Source organism: Lagenorhynchus albirostris, chromosome 9 (genome assembly GCF_949774975.1).
Source record: "Lagenorhynchus albirostris chromosome 9, mLagAlb1.1, whole genome shotgun sequence".
In the NCBI taxonomy this organism is placed as follows: Eukaryota; Metazoa; Chordata; class Mammalia; order Artiodactyla; family Delphinidae; genus Lagenorhynchus; species Lagenorhynchus albirostris.
The window spans coordinates 43,305,885-43,330,783 of record NC_083103.1 but is presented as its reverse complement, the minus strand read 5'-3'; the positions used below and the strand labels follow the sequence as shown (position 1 = coordinate 43,330,783).

Here is a 24,899-nt window from a genome sequence, read left to right as displayed (position 1 = left end):
GTGACACCCCATGTGGGGAGGGGGCTGACCCTGGGTGGGGTATATCTCCACATTGTGGAGACCTCAGGATATTTCATCTTGCAGGTCTCTGGGGGCTCCACACATCCAACTGGCAGACATTTAATTCCAGGCCCTGTGCTGTGCCCCACTAGGCTGGAAGCACCATGAGGCCAGGGATCATGGTATGTCTCATTCACCAGAGTATCTCCAGGGCATAAAAGAGTACTTGACACATAGTAGATGCTCAATAGACTTCTGTTGAATGAATGAATGAAATATGGGAAACAGAGGCAGAGGTAAGTAACAGAGTCTGCACCCTCAGAGAACTCACTGAGATTCTGTCAATAATAAAATGTGCTTTAACAGAGCAGTCAGACTTGCTAAAGGAGCTCAGAAGAGGGAGCCACGTAAAACCATTCAGTGGGCCGGGTTGTCAGTGACCTCTTGGGTAAAGGAGTTGGGACACCGTGTTGCCTGGTTGGGGAACCAGGGCAGGTTTTAGAACAGAGGAATGCCACCATTGACAGATCCTGTACCAGGTTTCCTTGAACTTTAAAAAGAGAGAGGCCATCGTGATGGGGGTTCACCCAGAAAAGAAAGGGAATTGGGAACGTGGATTTCAGGTCCCGGGCCATCCCTGAATGCTTAGGTGGGGCAAGGTGAGCACCGAGACCTCCCGCTCTGACGTTACTTAGGCCTGGGTCTCTCGAGGCAAGATCTGTGCAGACAGGCTTTGGAAGAGCAGCCTCCCTCCTCATGCTCTGCAGGGAGGAGGTCTTGAGCCATTTTATATACCGCAATCATGACTCATAAAAGGGAAGTTAAAGAGAGTTCAAGCATTTGAACAGATTTGGGTCCAAGATCTGTCTTGTCCATTTTCTGTGTGACTTGGCTCAGATTCTTTATCTTCTTCCAGCCCCAGTTTTGTCTCCCCTAAATGTGATTGATGCCTGCCTACCAGGAGGGCCGAGAGGATTAAATGAGGTCACGTGTGAAATGTGCTGTCTCTGTGCCTGGCAGGTCGTAGGTGCTCAGGAAGTGCTTTGCATTCAGTGGGGTACAGTGAGCAAGAAGCAGTCGGGATCCCTAAACCAGAATTAATTCAGAGCTGCAGTCTCTCAACCAGTGAGTGGAAGGAGAACCCTGAGAGCCATGTTCTTATGAGCACAGGCACTGATGGGAAAAGGGTGTAGGGTTAGGGTGGGAACAACTGGAGGGAATTATCAGCCAGACAGGGTGTGATTCAGTCAGATACAGGAGAACTTACCAGCAGTGGCCCAGGGTTTGTTCCCACTCCGGGATGAGAAAATTCCAAGAGTCCATTGGAAGGAAATTTGGATTTGCCCAGAAAGCTGCAGTGTCAGCTTTCCAGATATTCCTTACCACCCACAGAAGAATGTATATTGGTACCAATCTAGAATGACAGCATTATGCACCACTTTCCCATCGAGCCTTGCTGAGAGGCAGAGCCGGGCATCAGGAGGTCTTGGGAGGTCCCAGGCTGCCAGGCTGCCTTGACGGCCGGGAGCCCCTCACTGCCTCATTAATGGGGCCCCCATTTAACCCCTAGTCCTTGGAAATATGCCAGCATGCAGAAGCACTGGCAGGACTGGAACGGAGATTCGAACGTTCAGAGTGATCATTGTCAAGGGCAGCTCTAATACCTGCGAGAAGAGAGGCAGGGAGAATTTATTGAGCACCTACTGGGTGCCAAAACCAGACAGACGAAGAACGTTGAAACTGTGAAGAGAGGCCAGGCCTCCCCCACGGCCTGTTTCCAGGCAGGAGGTGGGTTGGGTTCTTTAAGCCCCAGCTGATCGGCTTCCTTTCAGACTGACCCATGGTCTCCAGCCCCAGCTGTGACCTGGTCCTCGGCACTGCTCCGCAATTCCCCACTTGTCCTGTGTCGGCATCCTCCTCCAGTTCCCAGTGCTGACGGGCACTCCCCATCCCAGCCCCCCCTCCTTCCTCCTGCCCTCGCCTCTCCCCAGTACCCATTCCTTCCTCCCACCCTGAGGCCAGAGGCCGAGCTGGCCACTTCCTCTCCAACTCTAGGCCCTCTTGCTTTCCTTCCCTCCTTTCACCTGCCCTTACCTCACACTGCCCTCCAGTCCTCTGATAGAGCCCATTACTTTTCTTCATCTCAAAGTGTTTATTCTAGAAAGAGGCGACATAGACTTTGCCTATACTTTCTACTCATGCCACCTTCCATTGCGGTCTGATTTCTTCCTGCCACTGTGCTAAAGAAATTCCAGAAGCTTCCCAACCTCCCGTGCCCTGGCCTCCTGTAGTCTTCATTTTCTTAATCTCTCCATGGGATCTGGTATCTTGGTCCCTCCTCCCTTGGCTTTCAGGACTGCAGCTCAGGGCCTGTTCTGCAACCCACCTTGCCCCCAGCCCCCAAGCCCTGCCCCATTCTGTTTACACATGTTTCCTCTGTTAGACAGTGTTCCATGTCTCCTGGGCCTAGCATGGCACCTGACACATGGTAGCTGTTCAATAAATGTTAAATGAGCGAAGCCCACAAAATACAGAGGGACCCACAGATAATTTGAAACTTTATGCTCTCAGAAATGTATTTGAAGGCATGCCCATTTGTACTCAATGGCAGGAACAAAATAGAGAAACAAGGAGCCGCTCCTTGGGGGAGTTTAGGAGAGTGGGTAGGAGGTGGGAAACCATGAGCCCAGCTTTGTGGGGAGGAGTCACCACCCCACCCCTTACCCTGGATGGCTGAGAGCTTAGGTAGAGTCCCCCACAGGGTGAGCCGTTTGCTCTCTGACTTTACGTATTGGCTCTTTGCCGTCTCTCTGTTTACGCCTCTTTCCATCTTCACTTTATCACACCCACAGCCCGGTTCAAGAAGGAGCCAGGAAGGAGAGAGCCTAACAGCTAGAGCACAGTTAGAGGATTACCTAACAGCTAGAGCACAGTCTCGGAAACAGATCTGGGTCCACATTCCAGTTTTGTTCCTGTGTGAGCTTGAGCAAGTCACTTAGGCTTGTTGAGCCTTAATTTCTCACCTCTAAAATGAGAATAGAGAATTCCCTGGTGACCAGTGGTTAGGACTCCATGTTTTCACTGCTAAGGGCCCGGGTTCAATCCCTGATTGGGGAACTAAGATCCGGCAAGCCAAAAAAAAAAAAATTTTTTTTTCATTAGAAAAAAAATAAAACGAGAATAATTACTCCGAAGGGCCACTGTAAGGGTTAAATGAGAAAGCACTGTAAGGGTTAAATGAGAGAACACAGAGTGCTTAGCACATAATTAGTGCTCAGTAATGATCGTTATTGGTACAGGCATACCTTGGAGAAATTGCAGGTTCAGTTCTAGACCATCGCAATAAAGCGAATATCCCAATAAAGTGAGTTACATGAATTACAGTGCATATAAAAGTGATATTTACACTATACTATAGTCTTTTCAGTATATACGCATAACAGAATTATGTCTAAAAAACAATGTAAATACCTTAACTTTAAAATGCTTTATTGCTAAAAAATGCGAACCATCATCTGAGCCTTCAGTGAGTTGTAATCTTCTTGTAATAGTAACAACAAAGATCACTGATAACAGATCACCATAACAAGCATAATAATAATGAAAAAGTTTGAAATATTGCTAGAATTGCCAAAACGTGACACAGAGATACAAAATGAGCAAATGCTGTTGGAAAAATGACACCGGGAGTACTTGCTTTGATGCAGGGTTGCCTTAAACCTTCGATTTGTAAAAAATGTAATATCTGGGAAGTGCAATAAAGCAAAGTGCAATAAAAGGAGGCATGCCTCTATATTGCTATGCTCAGAAATCACTGAGCAGTGATAATACAGTGTTCTGTATACAGGAGGCACTCAGACATTGCTACTGACAGTTCATCTCTTCCCCTCAGGTATTCGTCAGTTGCAGCTCATCCTGTTCAAGGTGGCCTTGATATTGGGGGTTGAAATCCATGTGAATGTGGAGTTCGTGAAGGTCCTAGAGCCTCCTGAAGATCAAGAAAATCAAAGTACAGTATAATTTTCCTTTTGGTCTAGAAATCAGATATTGCAAAACGGAAATCATATTTGCAGCTCTTAGAGGACGTTCCTGTTAAGGTTATTCTTACTGAGAGCCGTTTGGCATAATTTCATCAAAGGATCTTTTACCTTTTTGGACCACTGCTGTCACTTGAGCTTTGCTCTTCAGCTCCCAGGGGATTTATTATTAAGTATTTAACATATAATTTGGTTACCCTGTCACTACGAGGCGGTAGTTGGACAGATGAAGTCTAAGTAGTAAGTAGGAAAAAGACATAGATTCGGTTGTCTGGTAAAGTTCATTCGCATACTCTTCAAGCTGTGTGCATACACACATAGATATGTGGATACACTTATTATACCCACATGATATTTTAAAATCCAGTAAAGAAAGTGAAGTTTCCAGAGCAAATATGAAATAAATGTTCAAAATATTATTTAGTATATAATATTTTTGAGCTTTATTGAAGAATAATTTACAAACCACAAAATTCACCCATTGTAGGTATGTCTTATTTAGTAATTCATCTCTTGTTCCTATTAGTATATTTATATAAATTCTGATCTTTTATATACATCATGGTCAGAGAGCTTGTTCATGATGCCTCTGTATCTTACTTACTATCAAACTCTTCTGCTGCTGGGCCGGGCTTTCAGTTTTTGGTCCAGCTTCATGTCAGGGACCTCATAGTTTCACATGCAGGTTACAACTCTGATTTCTCCCATCCTCTGCCCAGAATATTGAGAATTTAGGGGAGATGTTAGTTGGCTTTTGCGGCAGGACAGCAGCTGTAATTTAACTTTGAGACCTGTGTGCTCTTAACCTTTCCCAGACCCCTAGTGGGTGTTAAATCCTAATTATGGGTAACCAGCAAGATTGCACCTGAAAATGGTTTCATAAAAGACTGTGTATTGCCCAACAAGAACGTTTGAGCATAATAAAGTAGTAATTCACGCTGGTTTCATTATACCCTGCACAAACTTTTAGTTCTGTTTAGCAATGGGAGGGGACCAAGGAATGGGGGGATACAGAGAGAACATGGTAGAATCTGTTGAGATAAATAAGGTGCAAGTGAGACTGGTGTGAGGATCGTTAGGTTAGACTCCCACCCTTTATAGAAACCAGTAAAACCAGGCGTGGAGTTAGCACTGCTGGTTTACCTTGTCCTGGATTGAACTGAAGCTAAAGCCAGAAGGACTCCAAATTCAAGTGTGAATCTGGACAGCTTGGGTCTTTCCGCTGGAGCCTCTGTCTGGGGTGCCCCTACCTGTGGCATTATCCATTTCTCACGACCAACACAGAGGGCATGTAATCACTCTGTCCTGCCATCTCTCACTGCCAACTCATCTCATTTTTCTGTCCTGGCAGAAATTGGCTGGCGGGCAGAATTTCTCCCTGCAGACCACTCTCTGTCAGAGTTTGAGTTTGATGTCATCATTGGAGCCGATGGCCGCAGGAACACGCTGGAAGGTGAAGACTTTTCTTCCTGGGGCTGAGGATGGAGGGATGGGAGTGGGAAAGGGTATATCAGGAAGGGTGTGGAGAAGGGGGGCAAGATGGTAGGTGCCAAAGCTGGATGGGGGTCTTGATAGAAGGCCAGACTGCCCTGCTGTGCGTGAGGCTGCGTGTTTAGAGAACAGCCATTTAATACTTTCTGAACCTTTGTTTTCCCAACTATAAAATATGGGTAATAGAACCTCTCAGAAGATTGCTATAAGGGCTGGGAAAATGTAAAAATGTTTTATAAAAGAAAAGCACCACGGAAATTAAAAGAAAAAATCAACATACATTTACTAAGCATCTGCCAGTGTGAAAGCCATGGTGCTAAGCGCTTTCATACTTACTTCTTCCAACTAAGAGAACCATTTTCATACTCTTCATGGTTCTGGTTTACTGTGAAGTATAATACCCCAGAAGGAGAACCCCATCTCTTCTCATAACTTTAAAGCATGCTCACTGCTGGGCAGTAAGATAAGTTTTGCCCAAACTGTCAAAGAACAAAACAGTGCCTCTCTACTTCTAAATTTGGAAGTGTTAACATGTTTTTAGGGAAGAATCTATTCAGGCTGAGAGAGGAAGAAATGCCATTGTGGAGAAATGCCTTCAATCACCTCCACCCCAGCCCTAAGGTTAATTGGTGCACAGGTTATACTAATTTGCACCAGCTGTACTAATTTAAGACCCTGGGTTGAGGACAAAGTGGTCCCGCATGGCATCTCCTGCACTGGGGACAGGTGTGCTTTTTTTTTTTTTCCCCCCCCGGTACTCGGGCCTCTCACTGTTGTGGCCTCTCCCGCTGCGGAGCACAGGCTCCGGACGCGCAGGCGCAGCGGCCATGGCTCACGGGCCCAGCCACTCCGCGGCATGTGGGATCTTCCCGGACCGGGGCACGAACCCGTGTCCCCTGCATCGGCAGGTGGACTCTCAACCACTGTGCCACCAGGGAAGCCCGACAGGTCTGCATTTTGAGCTTGTCCTGCTCAAGGGCTGCAGGCTGCAGATGTCTGCTGGGGAGGGCACTTTCTCTGAGGACAGAACACCCTCCCTAAACTAGGGCTGATCTCACAGAACTCAGGATGCATACGTAGTCTGCCTAGCTGAGGCACTTCCCACCTGCTATACACCCGCTGCTCCTTTCCTCTTTCTTCACTTCCATACCCACTCCCTCGCCCCAAGCAATCAATAACGGATATCAAACAAAAATTTTAAGCTGCCAACCTGAATGCTGTACTATTAGAATTTTTGAGCCCATTCTGATGGTTTGAGAAAACTGTAAGTGTGAATATAAAAATCCAGGATCCATGATCACCTTGAGGGATGGTTTGATATTTTGTGAACATGAAAAGCAGGGCAGGAAGGGGGAGAACCACTTGAGCAACTGAGGACCAGGTAAGCAGACTAGAGCAGGGTTCTCAATGGGCACTGTTGGCAATTGGGGGCCAGTTTTTGTGGTGGGGACTGTCCTGTGCGTTGTAGGATGCTTAGCGGCACCCTCAGTTGTGGCGACCAGAACCATTTCCACACTTGGCCAAATGCCCCTGGGGGGCAAAATCACCCCAGTTAGATACTAGAGACTAGTGGCCATTTTGACCATTTCCACAAAGGTCTAATGAAGAACCAAAATGAGGGAGTAATGTATAGAAACCCAAGGTTATTTTTTTAAATTAATTTATTTAATTTATTTTATTTTTGGCTGTGTTGGGTCTTCGTGGCTGCGTGCGGGCTTTCTCTAGTCATGGCGAGCGGGGGCTACTCTCCGTTTCGGTGTGCGGGCTTCTCATAGCAGTGGCTTCTTGTTGCGGAGCGTGGGCTCTAGGCACGCGGGCTTTGGCACTTGTGGCACACAGGGTCAGTAATTGTGGCTCACGGGCTCTAGAGCGCAGGCTCAGTAGTTGTGGCGCACGGGCTTAGTTGCTCCGCGGCATGTGGGATCTTCCCGGACCAGGGCTCGAAACCGTGTCCCCTGCACTGGCAGACGGATTCTTAACCACTGCGCCACCAGGGAATCCCAACCCAAGTTTTTTACTCAAAGGGATTTTTGACAAAGAAGTGTGGGAATCACCAAGAGGCTTCAGTGTCTGGTAAGCCAATGTGAGGGGAATTCCCACAGGTGCTGAAGCCAATGGTTCTGTCTGCTAGCAAGACAAATGCCTTGCATTAAGCAAAGTAAACAGCAGTACCTGGGATGGAGGGGAAGTTCAGGGCTACAGGAAAAGACAGATGCTAAAAAGAAAAGGGATTAGGAGGAGGTGGTCTACTGAAATGGGACCACCTGCTTGTGATCCTCTGGGCAACTGCCTGTGATAGTGTGGTTTATAATAAGGCAATTATATTTGGTCTTTGTCCCCTTTCTGGCACAGCTACCCAAACCCTTGGAATTTCCTGAGCGATAAGGGCAAATAGGAGCATTTTTTGTTATGGTATTTGGCCTCTTGTCCGTGGTTCCTGAAATCAATTCAGAGCCATAAGGGTGAAATGGGTGTCTTGTTATTCATAACAAGCTCCTTTTCACACCGAGTTTATGTTAATGAAGAGAGTTTTGGAAAGCACCTAAGGAAGGGAGGGGACTGGTTGCCAGGGGCGCCAAACAAGTGATTAGAGGGTTGGAACTTTCAGGTCCACCCTCTGACCTCCTGGGAGGGGAGAGGGGCTGGAGATTGAGTTCAGTCACCAATGGCCAGTGATTTAATCAATCCGACATCTGTAATGAAGCCTCCACAAAAACCCAAAGGAGATGGTGTGGAGAGTTTCCGGGTTGGTGAACACGTTGTTTGGAGAGGGCGTGAAAGCTCCATGCCCTGTCCCCATAACTTGTTCTAAGCATCTCTTCCAGCTGGCTGTTCCCGAGTTGTTTAGGAAGTAAAATGTTCTCTGAGTTCCGAGAGCCACTCTAGAAAATTAATCAAATCCAAGGAGGGAGTCCTTGAACCTACAATCTATAGCTGGTTAGTCAGAAGCACAGGTGACAACATGGGCTTATAATTGGCATCTGAAGTGGGGGGCAATCTGGTGGGACTGAGCCCTTAACCTGTGGGATCTGATGCCATCTCTGAGTAGATAGTGTCAGAATTGAGTTGAAGTGTAGGACACCCAGCCGCTCTCCTGGAATTGCCTGTCGGCGTGGGAGGAAAAAAACCCCATATTATAATTGGGTGCAGAATTCTTACGGCCATTAAAAAGCGATTTCAATGTATACCGTTGAAAACTGTAAGAGCCTCGATTAATCACTGAACTAAAATAATTGCAAGTTAGAGTTCCATCTATTCATTGTACATTTATTGACTGTGTACTAAGTGCCAGTCACTATGGACTGGAAGTAGAAAGAAAATTTGTTAAAATCTCTGTTGCACAGGAATTCAATCTCATGATTCTACTGTTTAAAGGGGGAAAAAAGAAACCGTGAGAAATGCTGACAACGTAGTTTCAATTGTATAAGTTTAAAGTGCAGATGAGTCTTTCATGAGACTTCCTTGCAGCAATGCCTAACACATCCTCTAAAGGATGAGCCCTATGATTGCCCATTGGAGAAGCGCAGTTTAGCCTTTTGTTTGTGGAAGCCTAACCAGGATAATTGGTCCTATAGATTTTAGAAAAGGAAAAAGTCCCACAGACTTTGAAAGGCCTCCAACGGGTTTTCTCCTCGGGGACAAACCTCAGCATTTCTGCCTGCCGCCTGTTCTCTAGATCCAAAGTTCTGGTTTCAGTGGCCTGTCGGCCATCTGAGAATAGCTTTCTCAGTAATCTTTTCCAGTTTTCACACCAAATCCAGAAGAAAGACCCACTTTTCCCATTTTCCTCCCACAGGGTTCAGAAGAAAAGAATTCCGTGGGAAGCTGGCTATTGCGATCACCGCCAACTTCATAAACAGAAACAGCACAGCTGAGGCCAAGGTGGAAGAGATTAGCGGCGTGGCTTTCATCTTCAATCAGAAATTTTTTCAGGATCTTAAAGAAGAAACAGGTGGGACCCTCACCTTTCTCCAAACCAGGCCATCGTCCATGCTTCTCTGTAGCGTACAGGGCTTGGGGGAGGAGGGCACTCAGCTTTCCCAGATCTTGGGAACAGGAGACTCACGCTGATAAAGTGGAAGCAGGGATTTCTCTTTAGGATTAATAATGGGCAGGATTCCTTCGGGGACAAGAGGGATTCTTGAGGGAAAGTTCTAGATGTTGTACATGAAAATAGATAAACATTTATTTACTCAGGAGACATTTACTGAGTGCCCATTGAATGCCCGCACTCAATGTCATGGGATACACAGTCGAGGTTGACACGGTACCCTCCCAATAGTGGCTCCTTGTCTAGGGAGGGACAGCCACGGAAACCATCCTAATGCAGGCTGGTGAATCTAGGCCCGACGCCAATGTGGAGATCCCGGAGCGCTCTGAGGGGAAGCCAGTAACCTGTGGGTGGTCCCTGAAGAAGCATAGGTGCTTTTATCAGTGCACCCGCTGCCCTTTCCCTCAGGAACAGTCACAGATGCTGGGGCGGGGGTGGGGCACGACACTCACCCAGGGGCATCAGTTGTCCCCAAACCATGGGACTTGAAGAAAGAAGGGATTCATTCATTTACTCAACAGATATTTATTGAACACCTACTATGTGCCAAATGCTGTTCAAGGGCGTGAGATAGAGCAGTGGGCAAAACAAGCAAACCCCCTCTCTCGGAGCTTATATTCTATGGGTTGCGGAGGGACCATCAATAATCAAATAACATGTCAGGTGGTCTGTAAGGATAGTGGAGAAAAAATAAAGCAGGGTGAGGGCGAAGAGGGATGAAATTCCTGCTCCCAATTAAGTAAATTTAAGATTTTTTCCCTTTCTTTTTAACCTGATTTGGAAATATATATATTTCTCATTGAAAAGGCAGTGTAACAATGTTAAATAGAAGTTTTGTACTAAAAATAAATCATTAACACCCAGCACCACCTAGCACAGGAACAGTCCTCATTTTCATGTAGTCCTTTACGGTAATTCTCCACCTGCATCCTTCCTTTTTACATGGCTAGAGCTTTTACCATAGTGTCAATCCCGTTAGTCTCCATTTCTCATTCAGCCTCACATTTTAAATGCTGTCCATTGTGCCCAGTCCTACTGATGGTCAGGTTTGTCGGAATAGCTCTTGAAGTGGATATATTGTCACCCACTGCTGAAGCATTTAAACCAGGGGTTGGCAAACTTACCATGTGTTTTTGTATTGCCTTCAAGCTAAGGATGGTTTTTAATATATTTTGAATGGCTGCAGAAAAATCAAAAGAAGAAATTCTGGGGACAAATTGAAAATTTATGAAATTCAGATTTTATAGTCCATAAATAGAGGTTTATTAGAACGCAGCCAGGCCGGTTTATTTACCTTATTGCCATGAGGGCTTTCGACACAGACTGGATGGCCCACAAAGCCCAAAATGTTTACTCTCTGGCCCTTTAAGAAAAAGTTTGCAGACTTCTGATTTAAACCTTTCAGTTATTTACTGTTACCAATAAAACTACTTCCTTTGGATTATATTTCCGTAAGATAGCTTTCTAGGAATGGGATTAGTTATTGAGCCAGACTCTGCTTCTTACTGGCCACAGCAATGTGTGTCCACTGCATGACCCTCTGAGTGTCACTATGGTGGCATTATTTTATATAAAAAAAAAAGTATTTCCTTCCAGCATATTATGTCCTTTTGAACGATTTAAGAATTCTCCAGCCCTCTCTTCACCTCAAAAACCAAGAAAATAAATGCTTAAATAAACCACCAAATATAAATTATGACAGGACATCAAGTTTGTTTTTCCAAATGTTTCAATGAGCTTCCTTTGCACTTTGCAAAGGTCATCACCTTTGGCCATTGTTCGACAACAATGCCCTTCACAGAATGAGAGGGATGTATTTCCTCGGATCCTCTGGGGGGCCCTGTGCATTGATGGCTGTTTCCTATTTAACGGTCATAAAGGGGTTTCCATGGTTACCCAGCAGCCTCTGTGATAACTGCTGATAAGTTGCCTTGCCTCTTTTCCTTTCTCTCCCTTCAAAGAAACCAAACCAGTGGTTATCAAACTTGAGTGTGAATCAGAATCACCTGTACGGCCTGTTCCAGCACAGATTGCTGGCCAGACCCCCAGAGTTTCCCATTCTGTAGGCCTGGGGTTGGGCTCCAGTTATTTGCATTTCTAATAAGTCCTCAGGTGATGCTGCTGGCGCTGCTGGCTAGGGATCCTACTTTGAGAAACACTGAGCTAAGCTGTCATTTTACGGCATTTGTTTTAAAGGCAGAAACCTAGTCTATAAAGTCTTTTGCAATTGGTGGAAAGCACAGAAAGATACAACCCAGTCCTCTGACTGAGTTTTTCTACCAGGGCACCTGGGTTTTCACACATAACAGGGCATTGGTAGAAATGTCCCTTAGCAGTCTTTGGAGAATTCACACAGCTCTTTACATCTCTGGTCACATGGAGGAAATGGTGGATGGGACTTGGAATCAGACAGGCTGGGGTTCAAATCCTGGTTCTGTTGCCACTTAGCTGCCATGCCACAGACAGCACTGTGCCTTCCTGCAGCACGTACTCAGCTGTGACTTGGAAATATTGGTCTACAGCCCCAAAGGGCTTTATGAGTTCTAAAAGAAACTGTCTAGGGGACTTCCCTGGTGGCGAGGTGGTTAAGAATCCGCCTGCCAATGCAGTGGACACAGGTTCGGGCCCTGGTCCAGGAAGATCCCACATGCCGCGGAGCAACTAAATCCGTGCGCTACAGCTACTGAGCCTGTGCCCTAGAGCCCATGAACCACAACTGCTAAAGCCCACGTGGCCTAGAGCCCTGCTGCACAACAAGAGAAGCCACCGCAATGAGAAGTCTGTGCACAAGACCCAATGCAGCCAAAAATAATTAAATAGATAAATAAATTTATTTTAAAAAAAAGAAAAGAAAAACAGTGGCTTAATCATATTGCAATATAGCGCAGTGGTTAAGAATCCGCCTGCCAATGCCGGTGACACGGGTTCGAGCCCTGGCCCGGGAAGATCCCACATACCGCGGAGCAACGAAGCCCATGCGCCACAACTACTGAGCCCGCATGCCTAGAGCCCGTGCCCCGCAACAAGAGAAGCCACCACAATTAGAAGCCTGCGCACAGCAACAAAGAGCAGCCTCTGCTCGCCGCAACTAGAGAAAGCCTGCTCGTGGCAACGAAGACCCAACGCAGCCAAAAATAAAAAAAAATTAGTATAAAAATTTTTTTTTAATAAATGTGTCAAATCAACATGTTGTACACAAACTTACACAATGTTATATCTCAATTTAAAAAGAAAAGAAATAGTATCTTTGTGGGACTGTGGTGACTAGGGTAAATTCTGGAACTTGATCTTATCTTCGCTCGCCCTGTATGTCTTAAAAACTTGTCTAACACCAATATTCTGCAGGTAAATAGTGAGACCTGTAATGAGGCAAAGCAGGGCTCCTGACACACAGTGGGCGCTGAGGAAATAATACTGAGTCCATGAACCTTCTCTTTTCAGGGATTGATCTTGAGAACATTGTTTACTACAAGGACTGCACCCACTATTTTGTCATGACTGCCAAGAAGCAGAGCTTGCTTGACAAAGGTGTCATCATTAATGTACGTATCGCTTGGCCATGATGTCCTGTCTTTCCCTTTGTGACCTGGGCTGGCAGCATCAGCGAGTGCGGGAGCATATGTCATCCTGCCACAAACTGAGTAATGGGGGGAAGAGGGAAGGGACCACCACCCACCACGCCCTTCTCCTTGGTGGTGCGTGAGTGTGTTGGATGGAGGAGCCCACACGAACAATAGAGGCAGAGGTGTTTCTGCAGCGAGCTGGGCTGGTGCGGGAGGGGGAAATGCTGAAATTCTTACCCAGGTGTTAGTGTGGGTTCTTAACCACTGAGAGATCAGCTGAGTCTTTTCCTTTCAAGTGTCTCATCCCTGCCTCCTTTTCTGGGAGGTCACACACATACTTTGGAGGCAGATGGGGGCTCCTAGTCCTAGTGGGATCCAGGCAGTTTCACTAGTGAGTTTCACGCTGCGGCCCCCTTGTCATGGTATGGGGGAAAGCCCTATTGCAGTCAAGAAGACTCAAGTTGAATCTTCGCTCTGCCACGTGTTAACTCAGGACTGTGACTAAGCTGTTTGCCTTCTCTGAACCTCAGTCTTCTTGTCTGCAGAATAGGAATAATAGTTTCTATCTAAAATGATTGTTCAGAGGAATAAATTTTAAAATGTATACAGAGCGCTTGGCATGTAGCAAGTTGGTAGATTCCCTCCATAACTTCTCTGCCTGGTTTGGACACTTGCTTTTTTGTCCTGCTGGCTTCCTGGCCCCTGCTTCCTACCTTTGCACCTTCATGCTTATACAGAGAGCAGGACTGCAAGGAAGGAGCACGTGGAGTGGCCAGCACCAGGCTGGCACCTTCTTTGGTCAGGTTTCAACCCCTCCAGAGACCCTGTTCCTGCAGCTGCCGCTGCTGCTGTACCCTTAAGATAAGGATCATGCAGTCCAAGGTCAGCCTGCTCTTGGGGTGTCGGCCTGTAGCCCAGGCAGCACGGTGACCATTCATTGCTGCTTGTCAGAGAAGAATGTGCCTATCCTCACGCCAGCTTGTGCTGGCAGCCGGCTGGACAGCTTTAGTAACCCAGCCCTCCCCTGGGCCTCCTCCACATCAGCTCAGGGCTTTGCTGAGAGCCCGAGCTGCTGGATAGAAGGCTGGGAATTGGCAGGGGGGGCGAGGGTGGGGTTGAATGAAGCCTACTTAGCACTGTCAGCAGATGTGCGAGCAGTGCGTTTCAACATCTGGTGCCCCACTGCTGATCTGGTCTGGGGGAGGTGAGGCCATGTCCCCATTTTCCCTCTGTTCCACAGGTGTCCCTCCCAAAGTTACCTCCCCTATTGAGATGCCTGTGTCAGATAGTGAAGGACTATTTGGGGTCCAGGGTGCAGGCGCAGAGGGTACCTTTGCAGGGGAGGGTCTAGGGAGACTCTTGTTTATCCCACCCCTGGAACGTCAGGCCAAGTTTGACTTGGGGTTCCTATTTCACTGGCTGAGTACTCCGGCCTGCTGAGATGCTAAGGTTCCCCCAGGTCATCCCAGGGTATTTGTCCTGGCCACAACATGTTGCTCATGGTGACTTGATTTTTTGGCAGTTGTCAAAGCCCCTCCATACTCCCCTCTCAGGCTCTGTGTCATGGCACAGGTGGGTGGGAGCTCCTCGCTGTGGTCCGATAATTATTGCAGGAGCTGGGAGCAGATCCCAAGCCCACAGTTGTCCTCATCAAGGCCTTCCTTCTCCCTCAGAGAATCTGGGAGTATCAGCTGAGCTGGTGCAGAGGGCCCTCTAGGTATAAGACATGAACTCTAGAAATTGGAGGCCATGGCTGGACATGGGAGAACTGGACACCATTTGGTTCAGGAGCCCTGGCTTGAGCCTCCAGGTGTCCAGCCAAGCTCTATAGCATTTGCATAAGCTGGGAGCTGACCCCTCTACCCCGAGCTACTTAAATTACCATTCTTCTCTCGCTCCCAGAGGAATGGCAAGTCCCCTGTTTTCCTGTCCCTGTATGGGTCAGTGTCTTCCTCGAGACGCACAAGGTGCTGAGTGAATGTTTGTTGAATGAGTGACTGACCTGCTTCCCCATCTATTCCTGCTGATCTCTGGGCCTCTTTCTATGACTACTTAAGGGAGAGTAAAGTTTCTCCTCTGGAAACCCTGCCTCTGGGCTCCCAGCTGTGTCCGTCCTTCCTGGCCCCTACCTCTGCTGGTCCATGCACACACAGGCTTGGTCTTACCTCAGTAGGAGGGAGCTTGGTTGCCAGGTGTGTGAGGTGGATGTATACACGTCACAGCTGGTCTCTCAATGCCGAGTCCACCCTTATTTGAAGCAGTGAACAGACATTGTCTGACCTTCTCTTCTGGTCTACCGCTTCTTTCCAGCTTGTCACTTGGGGTGACTAGTCTTCCTGTTGGATTCCCCACCCTTCTCTCATGTTTACTGCTTCCCTCTCTCCTTCCCCACCTCTGTCCAGAACTGGGCCTGTGCAAAATGAGGTCCAAATTCACCCCCTGCCTTTATCTTCATTTAGCGCTCCTTCCTCAGCTCTGCCCACTTTATTACAGCCCCGTTCCCACTTTTTCTCTCTCATCCTTGCTTTCATCTGTTCCCTACAAGTCTGTTCTGCCATCCGCCCGCTCACCTGGGACCTCCTGCCTTGCAAGGCCCTATGGCTCCTCCCAGCAGCCCTGGGCCAGGTGCCTGTCATCCCGGCACAGCCGGGGGGTCTGCCCCTTGGCCAGGTCCGCACAGTCCTGCGTGTGGTTTCAGCACCAGGTGCTGCCTTCATCATACAGTGTCCACCTTCATCCATCACCCGGTCCTCCGCAGGGGTTGTTGCGGCATGTTTTGAAGAGGGGGTATTTTTGAGATCTCTCCATTCACTCTTCCACACCTTCAAGAAGGAGAGTGATTATGTGATGTAAGAATAGGTAAGAGAAAGGAAAGCGAATAATAGGAGCTCCAGCCTGGACGCCACGACCTGACAAAGGGCTCTTGGGCCAACGCTGGGTTCCATTTAGTTCATGTGGCTTGGATGTGGAAATATTAGAATTTCTGGGAAATCGTGGCTGTTGGGAAAATTGCCACAGTAGGTCACTGTTTGTAGTTGAGGATGTGCCTTCTTAGACCTTTCTAAATGCCCTTGCTGCTGCACTCGGTGGGTCTGGGATCACTTCACCATATGGTGTGGTTTGTGTCATCCTGATTTATCAGGGACAGGAATTCCCAGTCATTGAGAACTTCCCAATTCCTCGGCTTTGGGCTAGGGAGTCATGTCCACGGTCTCATTCAGTCCTCACATGGTCCTATAGAGGGAGTAGATTTTGTTAGTCTCATTTTACAAATTCACATTTTACAAGTGAGAATATGGAGACTCAGAAAAGTTCAATAACTTGCCCAAATGTATGCAGTCAGTGAACAGAGATGGAATTTGAGCTGTTGATCTCACTGACCCAAGGCCTGTGTTGGTCTTATACACTAGGCCCTGCCCCCTGCCCCAAGGGATTTGCATTTTCTGTGTCACCTTCTGAGAAAGATAGTCTTTTAGTTTCTATAGCCACACAATGAGCAGATTGGACTCTGGGAGACATCCTATAGTTCACTGCCAGTGTCCCTCCAGGGTGGATATACTAGTCCTCTAAGCTCAGGGTTCTCTACCTCCCAGCAGGGAAATGTAACAATTAACACTGTAACAGCAAAGCAGAGCCCTGAGGAGCCCTCAGCCTGTTGAGAAAAGGGGTAACTGATCTTGGAGAGAAAATTTGAGAGTTATGCCAATTACCCATTTCTTTTCCAGACTTGTCTGACTGCTAGCCGCAGCATTTCTGGACCACATTAGCTTAGCTTCGTCCATTATAAAATCAATCTTACTCATTTGCTCTTTTGTCTTTTAGTTTCACTGAAAGTTATCACAAGAACCAGCCATATGAAACATGCTTCTATATTGGCTGCAGGATCATTACTGAGTAGACTGTTCATGACAACACCATGTTCTCTGTCAGAATTTCTATGTCAGACAGTTCTTTTAGAATTTAGTGCCAGGAAAAAATTTCCTCCCCTAGGAGTTTCTATGCTTCCCTCTTTCTGATAAGGAAAGCCCTGTAATATATCACATTTCCCTCTTGCCTTGGATGCCAGGAAGCTCAAAGCCAAATTTGATGCTTAATCATAACTCTGTTAATGTTCACAGATGGCTGAGTTGGTTCCTCTTTATTCCCTCGGCCCCCATTTTCTATTTCTGTTTTGATTCACCTCTCTGCAAATCCATTCCATGTCCTTTTACAAAGAAGTAGGTATGACTCCTTGCCCTTTTGAGGGGCAGGTTGTTACACTGTGCTCTTGTTCTTTCTCCCAGGACTATATCGACACAGAGATGCTGCTGTGTGCAGAGAACGTGAACCAGGACAGCCTGCTTTCCTATGCACGCGAAGCTGCAGACTTCGCCACCAATTACCAGCTGCCGTCTTTAGACTTTGCCATGAACCATTACGGACAACCCGACGTGGCCATGTTCGATTTCACCTCCATGTACGCCTCCGAGAATGCAGCCCTGGTGCGCGAGCGACAGTCACACCAGCTGCTCGTGGCCCTGGTGGGCGACAGCTTGCTTGAGGTACCGCCTGCTTTTGGAGCCCCCTCATTCCTGCTGGAAGACAGATCCCCACATTGCTATTCTAACTGGCAGCATCTGCCGTCCTGCAGCCCAACGGAAGGACAGGCTCTCAGCCAACTGGCAGGACCCTGCCGAGCCCGTCCTGGCCTCAGAGCCTGACCTTTGACGAAATTTAGAGGGGTCAATTCTGCCTGTATACAGGCAGGAACACTTTCTCTTGCCCCTCTGGGTTTTTCTGGGCTGACTTCTCGGTTGAAGTACAAAATTAAGCGGCCCGGGTCAGGCCATCCTTCCCAGAGCATGCAGATCCGCAGCTGGTTGGAGACTTCTTCCTCCTCTGGGTGGATTTCTGTAGCCTGTCAGCATCGAGTTCGAATAGGAGCAAGAAAGGAGTGTGGGCCCCAAAGTCCGTGGCCTCCCTGCTCAAAATTCTTCCCAGAAAATGTGCAGATGCTAGGATTCTTACATTAAATGAATGATTTCAGAAAGGGTAGATTTTTATCTTAATGTAAGCACTGACCAAAAAATGTTGATGTATTTATCTGAAGTTAGCATCAAATTTCAAACCACGCTTTGGGTGCACGTGGAACAGTTTAGTTAGAACTTAGCTTGGTGAATCAATGCTTGCTCACCACTGTGTGCGGACTCTAACCTAAGCTCCTTGCTTAAGCACTCAGCACCTCCCCTGCTTCTGTCCCAATCCTCCCTCCCAGCTTTCTCTCTCCCGGTACTTCCCACCCGTGCTCTCTGCTGCACCCAAACCAGACGGGCTGTTTTTCCATCCGGCTCCGTCATTTTCCTGCCACCAAGTCTTCGCCCACACTGTTCTGAACGGATCAAGATCAGAATCCTATTCATACTTTAAAATCAGCACGAATGCAACTCTTCCCTGAAGCATTCCTTGATTTCTATCTCCCTCCCTCAGGGTGGTTTTGCCTCTGCCTTTTTGAGCCCCCAAAGCAATTTTGCTGTTCCCGTGTCATAGCACCCTTGCATATGACTTTGTGCTACAGCTGTTGGTGTTTGTGGTGAGTCCCAGTGGACTGCCTGTCACCTCTCTGTCCCCCAGTGCCTCGCACAGGCCTGGCAAACACCAAGTGCTGGATAGAATGGGATGGCATTCTGGGGATCACTGGAATCAACTAGAACTTTGCATGTGTCCTTTGCAGCCGTTCTGGCCGATGGGCACCGGCTGTGCCCGCGGCTTCCTGGCAGCCTTTGACACGGCGTGGATGGTGAAGAGCTGGGACCAGGGCACTCCTCCCCTGGAGCTGCTGGCTGAAAGGTGAGTATTAACAGCAGGCCCCTCAGCTGGAGGCAGGGCCGGGTCAAAACTCAGGCAGGAGAGGGAGTGAGGCTGGATGAACCTGGAGCCTCTGCCCCCTCTCATCTGCCTTCCCACATGTGGCCTGATTTCATCATTCGAGTCCCCAAGGAAGCGTTCTCTGTCATGATCTCCCTCCCCCAGTGACTTTCCGTGGGGGCCAGGCCCTTGAGCCCTGGATGCCAAAGAGAAATCTTCAGGGCGGCCCTGAAGTTGGGGTTCTTGGCACTGCTCGGACACTGAGGAACCAGAAGAGGTTTAGGGGAAGCTTCCATTGCAGCACTGAGTCCCACTCTGTTGGGGGCTGGGTGCTCTCACCTCCCAGGCCTCTTCTGCTGCTGAGATCCTGGGCTTCCTCCCAGACTCCTGCTGCTGGCCACGTGGCTGTGACAGCTGGTGGACCAGGATAAGTCAGGGCTGGCGGGTGCGGACGGGCCTCTGCTGGTCTTGGGTGTGGAGACCTGTGGTCATGGGGGACCAGCCACAGGAGGCAGGGTGGCTAAGTGGCAGTTATAGCAAAACCGCAGGTCTCTGGGCTGCCAGCTCTGAGTCCCTGCCCTCTGCCCTGGGGAGGAGGCCAGCCTCACCATCTCCCAGGGTCCCTCCTGCTTCCCCTTGACCGTGTTGACCCTCCCCCGCTTTGCAGATCTCGAGAACCAGGAGGGCCAGGCATTGCTGGGAAGGGTTATGCAAACACAGATCTAAGAAGCTCTTGGGAGCAGGGGAAGGTGGGTGGAGGGGAGGAGCGGAGAGAAGACCGGAGGCTGCAAGAGCAATCCTTGACCTCTCTGCTCTGCCTTCCTCCAGAGAAAGTCTTTACCGGCTGTTACCTCAAACGACCCCAGAGAACATCAACAAGAACTTTGAGCAGTACACGTTGGACCCGGGGACGCGGTACCCAAACCTCAACTCAAACTGCGTCAGGCCCCATCAGGTAAGGCCTTGCCCGGAGTCCTGTGTGGGTCACCAGGCACTGAGCGGTGAGAAGTGGGGGGTCACCTAAAATCTTGGCACATCTTTGGGACCCATTGCCTCTTGGCCCAAAGGTGAGGCCAGTTCCTCTCTCTGGGAAAGCCACAGAGTAAAGTAGAGTCAGCACCTCTCTAGCCAACAGGAGAGAACTAGAACACATGTAAGTGTGCGTCCACATATGTACCTGTATTTACGTATGTTTATTTGTCACTGAGCATATGCATTGCTGAGCATACCTCTCTCAAATAATCTACTTGATCAAATATCAAGTTCTTTCCATCCGAGGTCCTAGAGTCTATTTTTTCTCCCATCGACTTAAGAGTCACACAAGCTCTGACCTCTTCAGTCAATAGCACAAAGAATGGTGTGAATTTTAAAAATCAGCCAATTACATATATTCACACTTGAGTTCCCCCACGTTTGGGTGGATGACAGATCCACAGCTCTGTCTCAAGCTGCTGGTTCCCTTGCTGAAGGTCATGTCCTTCGGCGAGAGAGGAAAAGGGCAGCCATTGTCGATGAGAGGGTGGGGTGGGTTCAGCGGCCCTGCAATGACTAGGGTTTGGGGGAAAACTAGCAGACAGCTGTGTGTCCTCTCTCGCTCCTAGGTGAAGCAATTGTACATCACTAAAGAGTTGCACCAGTGCCCTCTTGAGAGGCTGGGCTCAGTGAGGAGATCCGTCGGCCTCTCCAGGCGGGGTAAGTGGCCCTCCTGGGACCCCAGCTTTGCAGGGAGGAGGCCTGCTGGGTGGCCACTGGGGCACAGGCCCTGCAGCCAGCCTGGCTCTGATCCAGTGACCTGCATGACCTTGGCCAGGGGCCTCTGCTCTCTGCACTTCAGTTTCCTCATCTGTAAAACCGGGACAAGGACAATACCAACCATAGGATCACTGAGTGGGTTAGAGGCGAGCGCTTGACACATTAAAGTGAACCGGACTGACTTCCCTGGGACTTGCTTTTCTTCTCCTGTTGTTTCCAGCATGAGGAGTCTTGTCTCTCCAGCTGGATAACGAGCTCCATGTGCTTCACTCTTCCTGGGCTTCCAGGGCCTGGCACAGTGCTGTGCATAAGGCTGGTGCTCAGTGTGGAGGGAAGGGGTGATTAAGTGACCAGCTTCCCAGCGTCCACCCAGCTGTGCTCAGGTCACCACCCTGCTTCAAGACACACGTGGCTTCCACTGCCTGCCCAGACCTTGCATCCTGCCCGCCATCGGGCAAACTCAGCCTCACCAGCCACCCCTCCCTGCCTTCCACACCCACACGCCCTGCTGCTGCCGGCCTTTAATAAACCATGTCACATAACATGGCAGGTTTCTCTAGATTCTTTGCCACGGCACAGTCCTTTCTGTTTTCCTGGAGATCTCCTTCTGTCCTAGACACTCTTCTAGAAGCAATCAAATGCACCTCCTCCATGACCCTTTCTTTGGCGAGTTCCCCTGCCCTGGTAGACTCTGGCAAACCCACTCATGTGCTCCCCTGGCATTGGGTTTCTCTGTTATTGTCACCCACTTCTGTGTCTGTCTTCCCCACAAGATAAGCATGTTGTTGGCAGAGTCCATGTCACCCTCACCTCTTTGTTCCTAGCCTCTAACCAGGACCTGGCCAGAGGGCGTCTCAGGAACTCTTTCCTGCAGGAGAGCATGCTTCCTGTCCCAACATCCTGCCCTCCTGCGTGCTCTCGACAGGACCCCCTCATGGGGCTGCAGCTGTGCCCGCAGCCCCTGACTCAGTGCTGTTCCTCCTGGTCCCCACCCGTGGTGGCCGACAGAGCGGGTCCCCAGGGGAGCTGCTGAGATTTCCGTAGAGCGCTTCACCACTGTCCATCTCCTCTTGCTGCAGAGTCAGACATCCGGCCCAGCAAGCTCTTAACCTGGTGCCAGCAGCAGACCAAGGGCTACCAGCATGTCAACGTCACAGACCTGACCACGTCCTGGCGGAGTGGCCTGGCCCTGTGTGCCGTCATCCACCGCTTCCGGCCTGAGCTGATGTGAGTTTGGGGCCCAGCTGGACCTGGCGAGCCCCTCATGGCCCAGGGGGACCCTGGAGACAAGGGAGACCAGGGCTGTTCTAGATACAGAATCTTCAGCACGTAGATCAGCATTTCTCTTTGCATACTTTGAATTTTTTCTTCGACTTGTTCTTTTTCCTTTGCACTGATTATTCTGCCAGCAACTTGTTGGATCTGCGTTCCTTCTATGTAAGGAGCAGAATGACTCAGGCTCGGTGATCGATTGCACTCATACACCAAACCCCTTTCATCTGGGAAATTTGAGTGTTCACACCTTGGAGCCCTACCCTCAAGAGAGGACTTATGGGTGAGATCTAATTCTGGGGACCAGCTTGAGGGTTTTACAGCCAAAAGAATTAGATTTGTGACCCAGATCCGTTAGCTGTATACTGTTGGGCAAGCCCCATATCTTCTCTGCGTTTGCCGTCTTCATCTATAAATCAGGAATAATGGCAGGGTCATTAGGAAGATTGGATTCTGTTTGTGGAAATGCTTTGGGATGTTGAAAGCACAATACATCTATTATGTTGTGTTTAAATCAACTGCAGTGTAACCTCACACCCAGGAGCAAATCCATCCAGAAGGCTGGATGGAAACCTAGTAAAGTTTATCAACTGGTACCTTTAGGAAATGAGGTTGCCTTGAGAAGGGGATGAGGCTCTCACCTCTTACTTTATATAACTTGATTCTTTTATTTACAAGAAGCCCATATCACTTTTGTAATTAAAAGGAAAAGAACGAATGGGAACTATTTAAAAGTAAAGTAGTTCATAAATTTTCCAATTATTTTCTGATTTTTTTCATCCCAGGTAGCAGATGACATTTTCATGGCCCAGATCTGATTGGTTCCACCCTGAGTGAGGACAGGGTTAGCGTCTTCTGGCTGAGCCCCCCTGAGGGGTGGGGGGTAGTGGTGGAGGGATTGGAGCAAGGACATTGTCACTTGCAGTGCTCCTTATGGCTAAGTTTGCTCAGCTCTTCAGCCCTCTGCATCATCTCTGAAAACTTCACCTTGTTCTGATTCTCCAGCAACTTTGACTCTTTGAATGAAGATGACACTGTGGAGAACAACCAGCTGGCATTTGACGTGGCCGAGCGTGAGTTTGGCATCCCCCCAGTGACCACGGGCAAAGAGATGGCCTCAGCCCCGCAGCCCGACAAGCTCAGCATGGTCATGTACCTCTCCAAGTTCTATGAGCTCTTCCGGGGCACCCCGCTGAGGCCCGTGGGTAAGGACCTGCTTTCAGGATGAGGCTTTGCCAGCCCCTGAGCCGTCTCTGCCCTGTGCCCACATCTGGCTGCTCTTCACACTGATGTCCTCTGTTCTGGGGCTGACCCCTGCCCTCCCTTTGCCTTTGAGCCCAAACAAGGGTGGACCCCACGCACCCAGACCCATGTATGTAAGTGGGTCCTGTGTGGCAGGTGCCACATGGGGCTGGCCTGCATCTGCCCTTGTCACCGGGAGATCACTGACAGAGTGGCACCAGCCCTCTGTGCAGGCCACTGACAGCTTCGGTTGGGGGTGAGGGAATTATTTTGGAGGGGCCTTGTCTCAGTGACACCCCGTGAGCTGTGGGGGAGCAGTGGAAGGATCTGGATCTCAGTCTTACTTTTATTTCCTAACAGATGCTTGGCGCAAAAACTACGGAGAGAATGCTGACCTTGGCATGGCCAAATCATCCATTTCTCATAACTATCTCAACCTCACGTTTCCAAGGAAGAGAACTCCACGAGTAAGTTTCGGCCTGGGTTTGTTTAATTTCTTCTTACACGTGGATGGGTGAGGGGAAGGGAGATGCCACGTGCTGGGTCTGTTTACGCTGATAAATCACCCAGATCGAGTGCTCAGGAAGACATGAGTAGAACTCAGTCAAGTTCCCCTGCACCATGTAGCCAGCTTCAGTGCCTTCAGTGTGGTTATAGGAAGGGCAGGGTAGAGAGCAAAGAGGACATGCTGGTGAGTATTTTTAAAAGTAAGTCAGATTGTCTCTGCCTCCTAAGCAGGGAGATGGACACGATATCTCACTTCGTTAAGCAATTTAGATCCAGAACACGATGGCCGTTTAGTAGCAGAAGTGGATGATGAGGCTACATTCACATATTCTGTTCCATTCATTTTTTTTATTCATTCATTCAACAATGTTTACTGGGCCCTGTTCATGCCAACTTTAAGGCTGAGTGTTTTGTTTGTTTTTGATGAGGGGAGCAAATATACAGAGGTGAGTAATATCTGGACCTTGGCTTTGAGGAGCTCAGAACCTAATAAAGAGATGCCCAAATTTTCCCAACTTATGGCACCTTTAGTGTCTTAGTAATTCTTTTTCACACTGCCCCCAGATCAAAAGAAATGCGTAAAATTTTCATTTGTTAAGTAGTTATATCCAAATAACTTGGTGGGGGAATTTTGCAAGGTGTGTGACAGACATCACCGTGCTTCCCTAGAAAATCTAAACTCTCCTGCGGCTCCTCTCCGAGTTCACTCTGGTGCCATGGGGTGCCTTGGGACGCAGTTTGGAAACCACAGGCCTAATGAGAAATTACAGGGTAATAGGAATGACGACATCTCCATGGAAGGTATAATACAAGTTGCCTTGCTTGATGCGCTCATTTTACAGATAAAAAGTGGAGGCCCAGAGATGTTAGGCTGCAGGGGCTCGCACAGAGCTTGCCTTCCCTCCACTGACTCGGCAGAGGGCTGCAGGCCCCTGCGTGCGTCTCAGTGTCTCTGGGTTACCACAGGCTCTTAACCGCTGGCCAGTCATGACTTGTCCTGCCAACCCCTCCGCCCAGGGTGGGGCTGGGGCCCCATGGCCTCCTTTCTTTGCCTGGGCTGTGTGATCAGTGGTCACTTTTTCCCCTGAGGGCTGTGCTCCCTGGAAGGCAGCAGCGGTTGTGCTGACTCTAGGAACTGGG

General features: G+C 48.8%; 1 protein-coding gene across 6 annotated transcripts in view; it reads left to right on the top strand.

The window, feature by feature from the left end:
- Nucleotides 1-24,899, top strand: part of MICAL2 (microtubule associated monooxygenase, calponin and LIM domain containing 2) — a 219,157-nt gene that overhangs the window by 84,828 nt on the left and 109,430 nt on the right. For all 6 annotated transcript variants that reach the window (XM_060159652.1, XM_060159651.1, XM_060159648.1 and 3 more), the window contains 11 exons: nucleotides 3,893-4,009; nucleotides 5,389-5,490; nucleotides 9,325-9,480; nucleotides 13,021-13,121; nucleotides 17,426-17,683; nucleotides 18,853-18,968; nucleotides 19,815-19,941; nucleotides 20,588-20,678; nucleotides 21,818-21,965; nucleotides 23,016-23,215; nucleotides 23,613-23,719. In XM_060159652.1, the coding sequence (XP_060015635.1) occupies nucleotides 3,893-4,009; nucleotides 5,389-5,490; nucleotides 9,325-9,480; nucleotides 13,021-13,121; nucleotides 17,426-17,683; nucleotides 18,853-18,968; nucleotides 19,815-19,941; nucleotides 20,588-20,678; nucleotides 21,818-21,965; nucleotides 23,016-23,215; nucleotides 23,613-23,719 (1,523 nt within the window). The remainder of the gene's footprint in view (nucleotides 1-3,892; nucleotides 4,010-5,388; nucleotides 5,491-9,324; nucleotides 9,481-13,020; nucleotides 13,122-17,425; nucleotides 17,684-18,852; nucleotides 18,969-19,814; nucleotides 19,942-20,587; nucleotides 20,679-21,817; nucleotides 21,966-23,015; nucleotides 23,216-23,612; nucleotides 23,720-24,899) is intronic.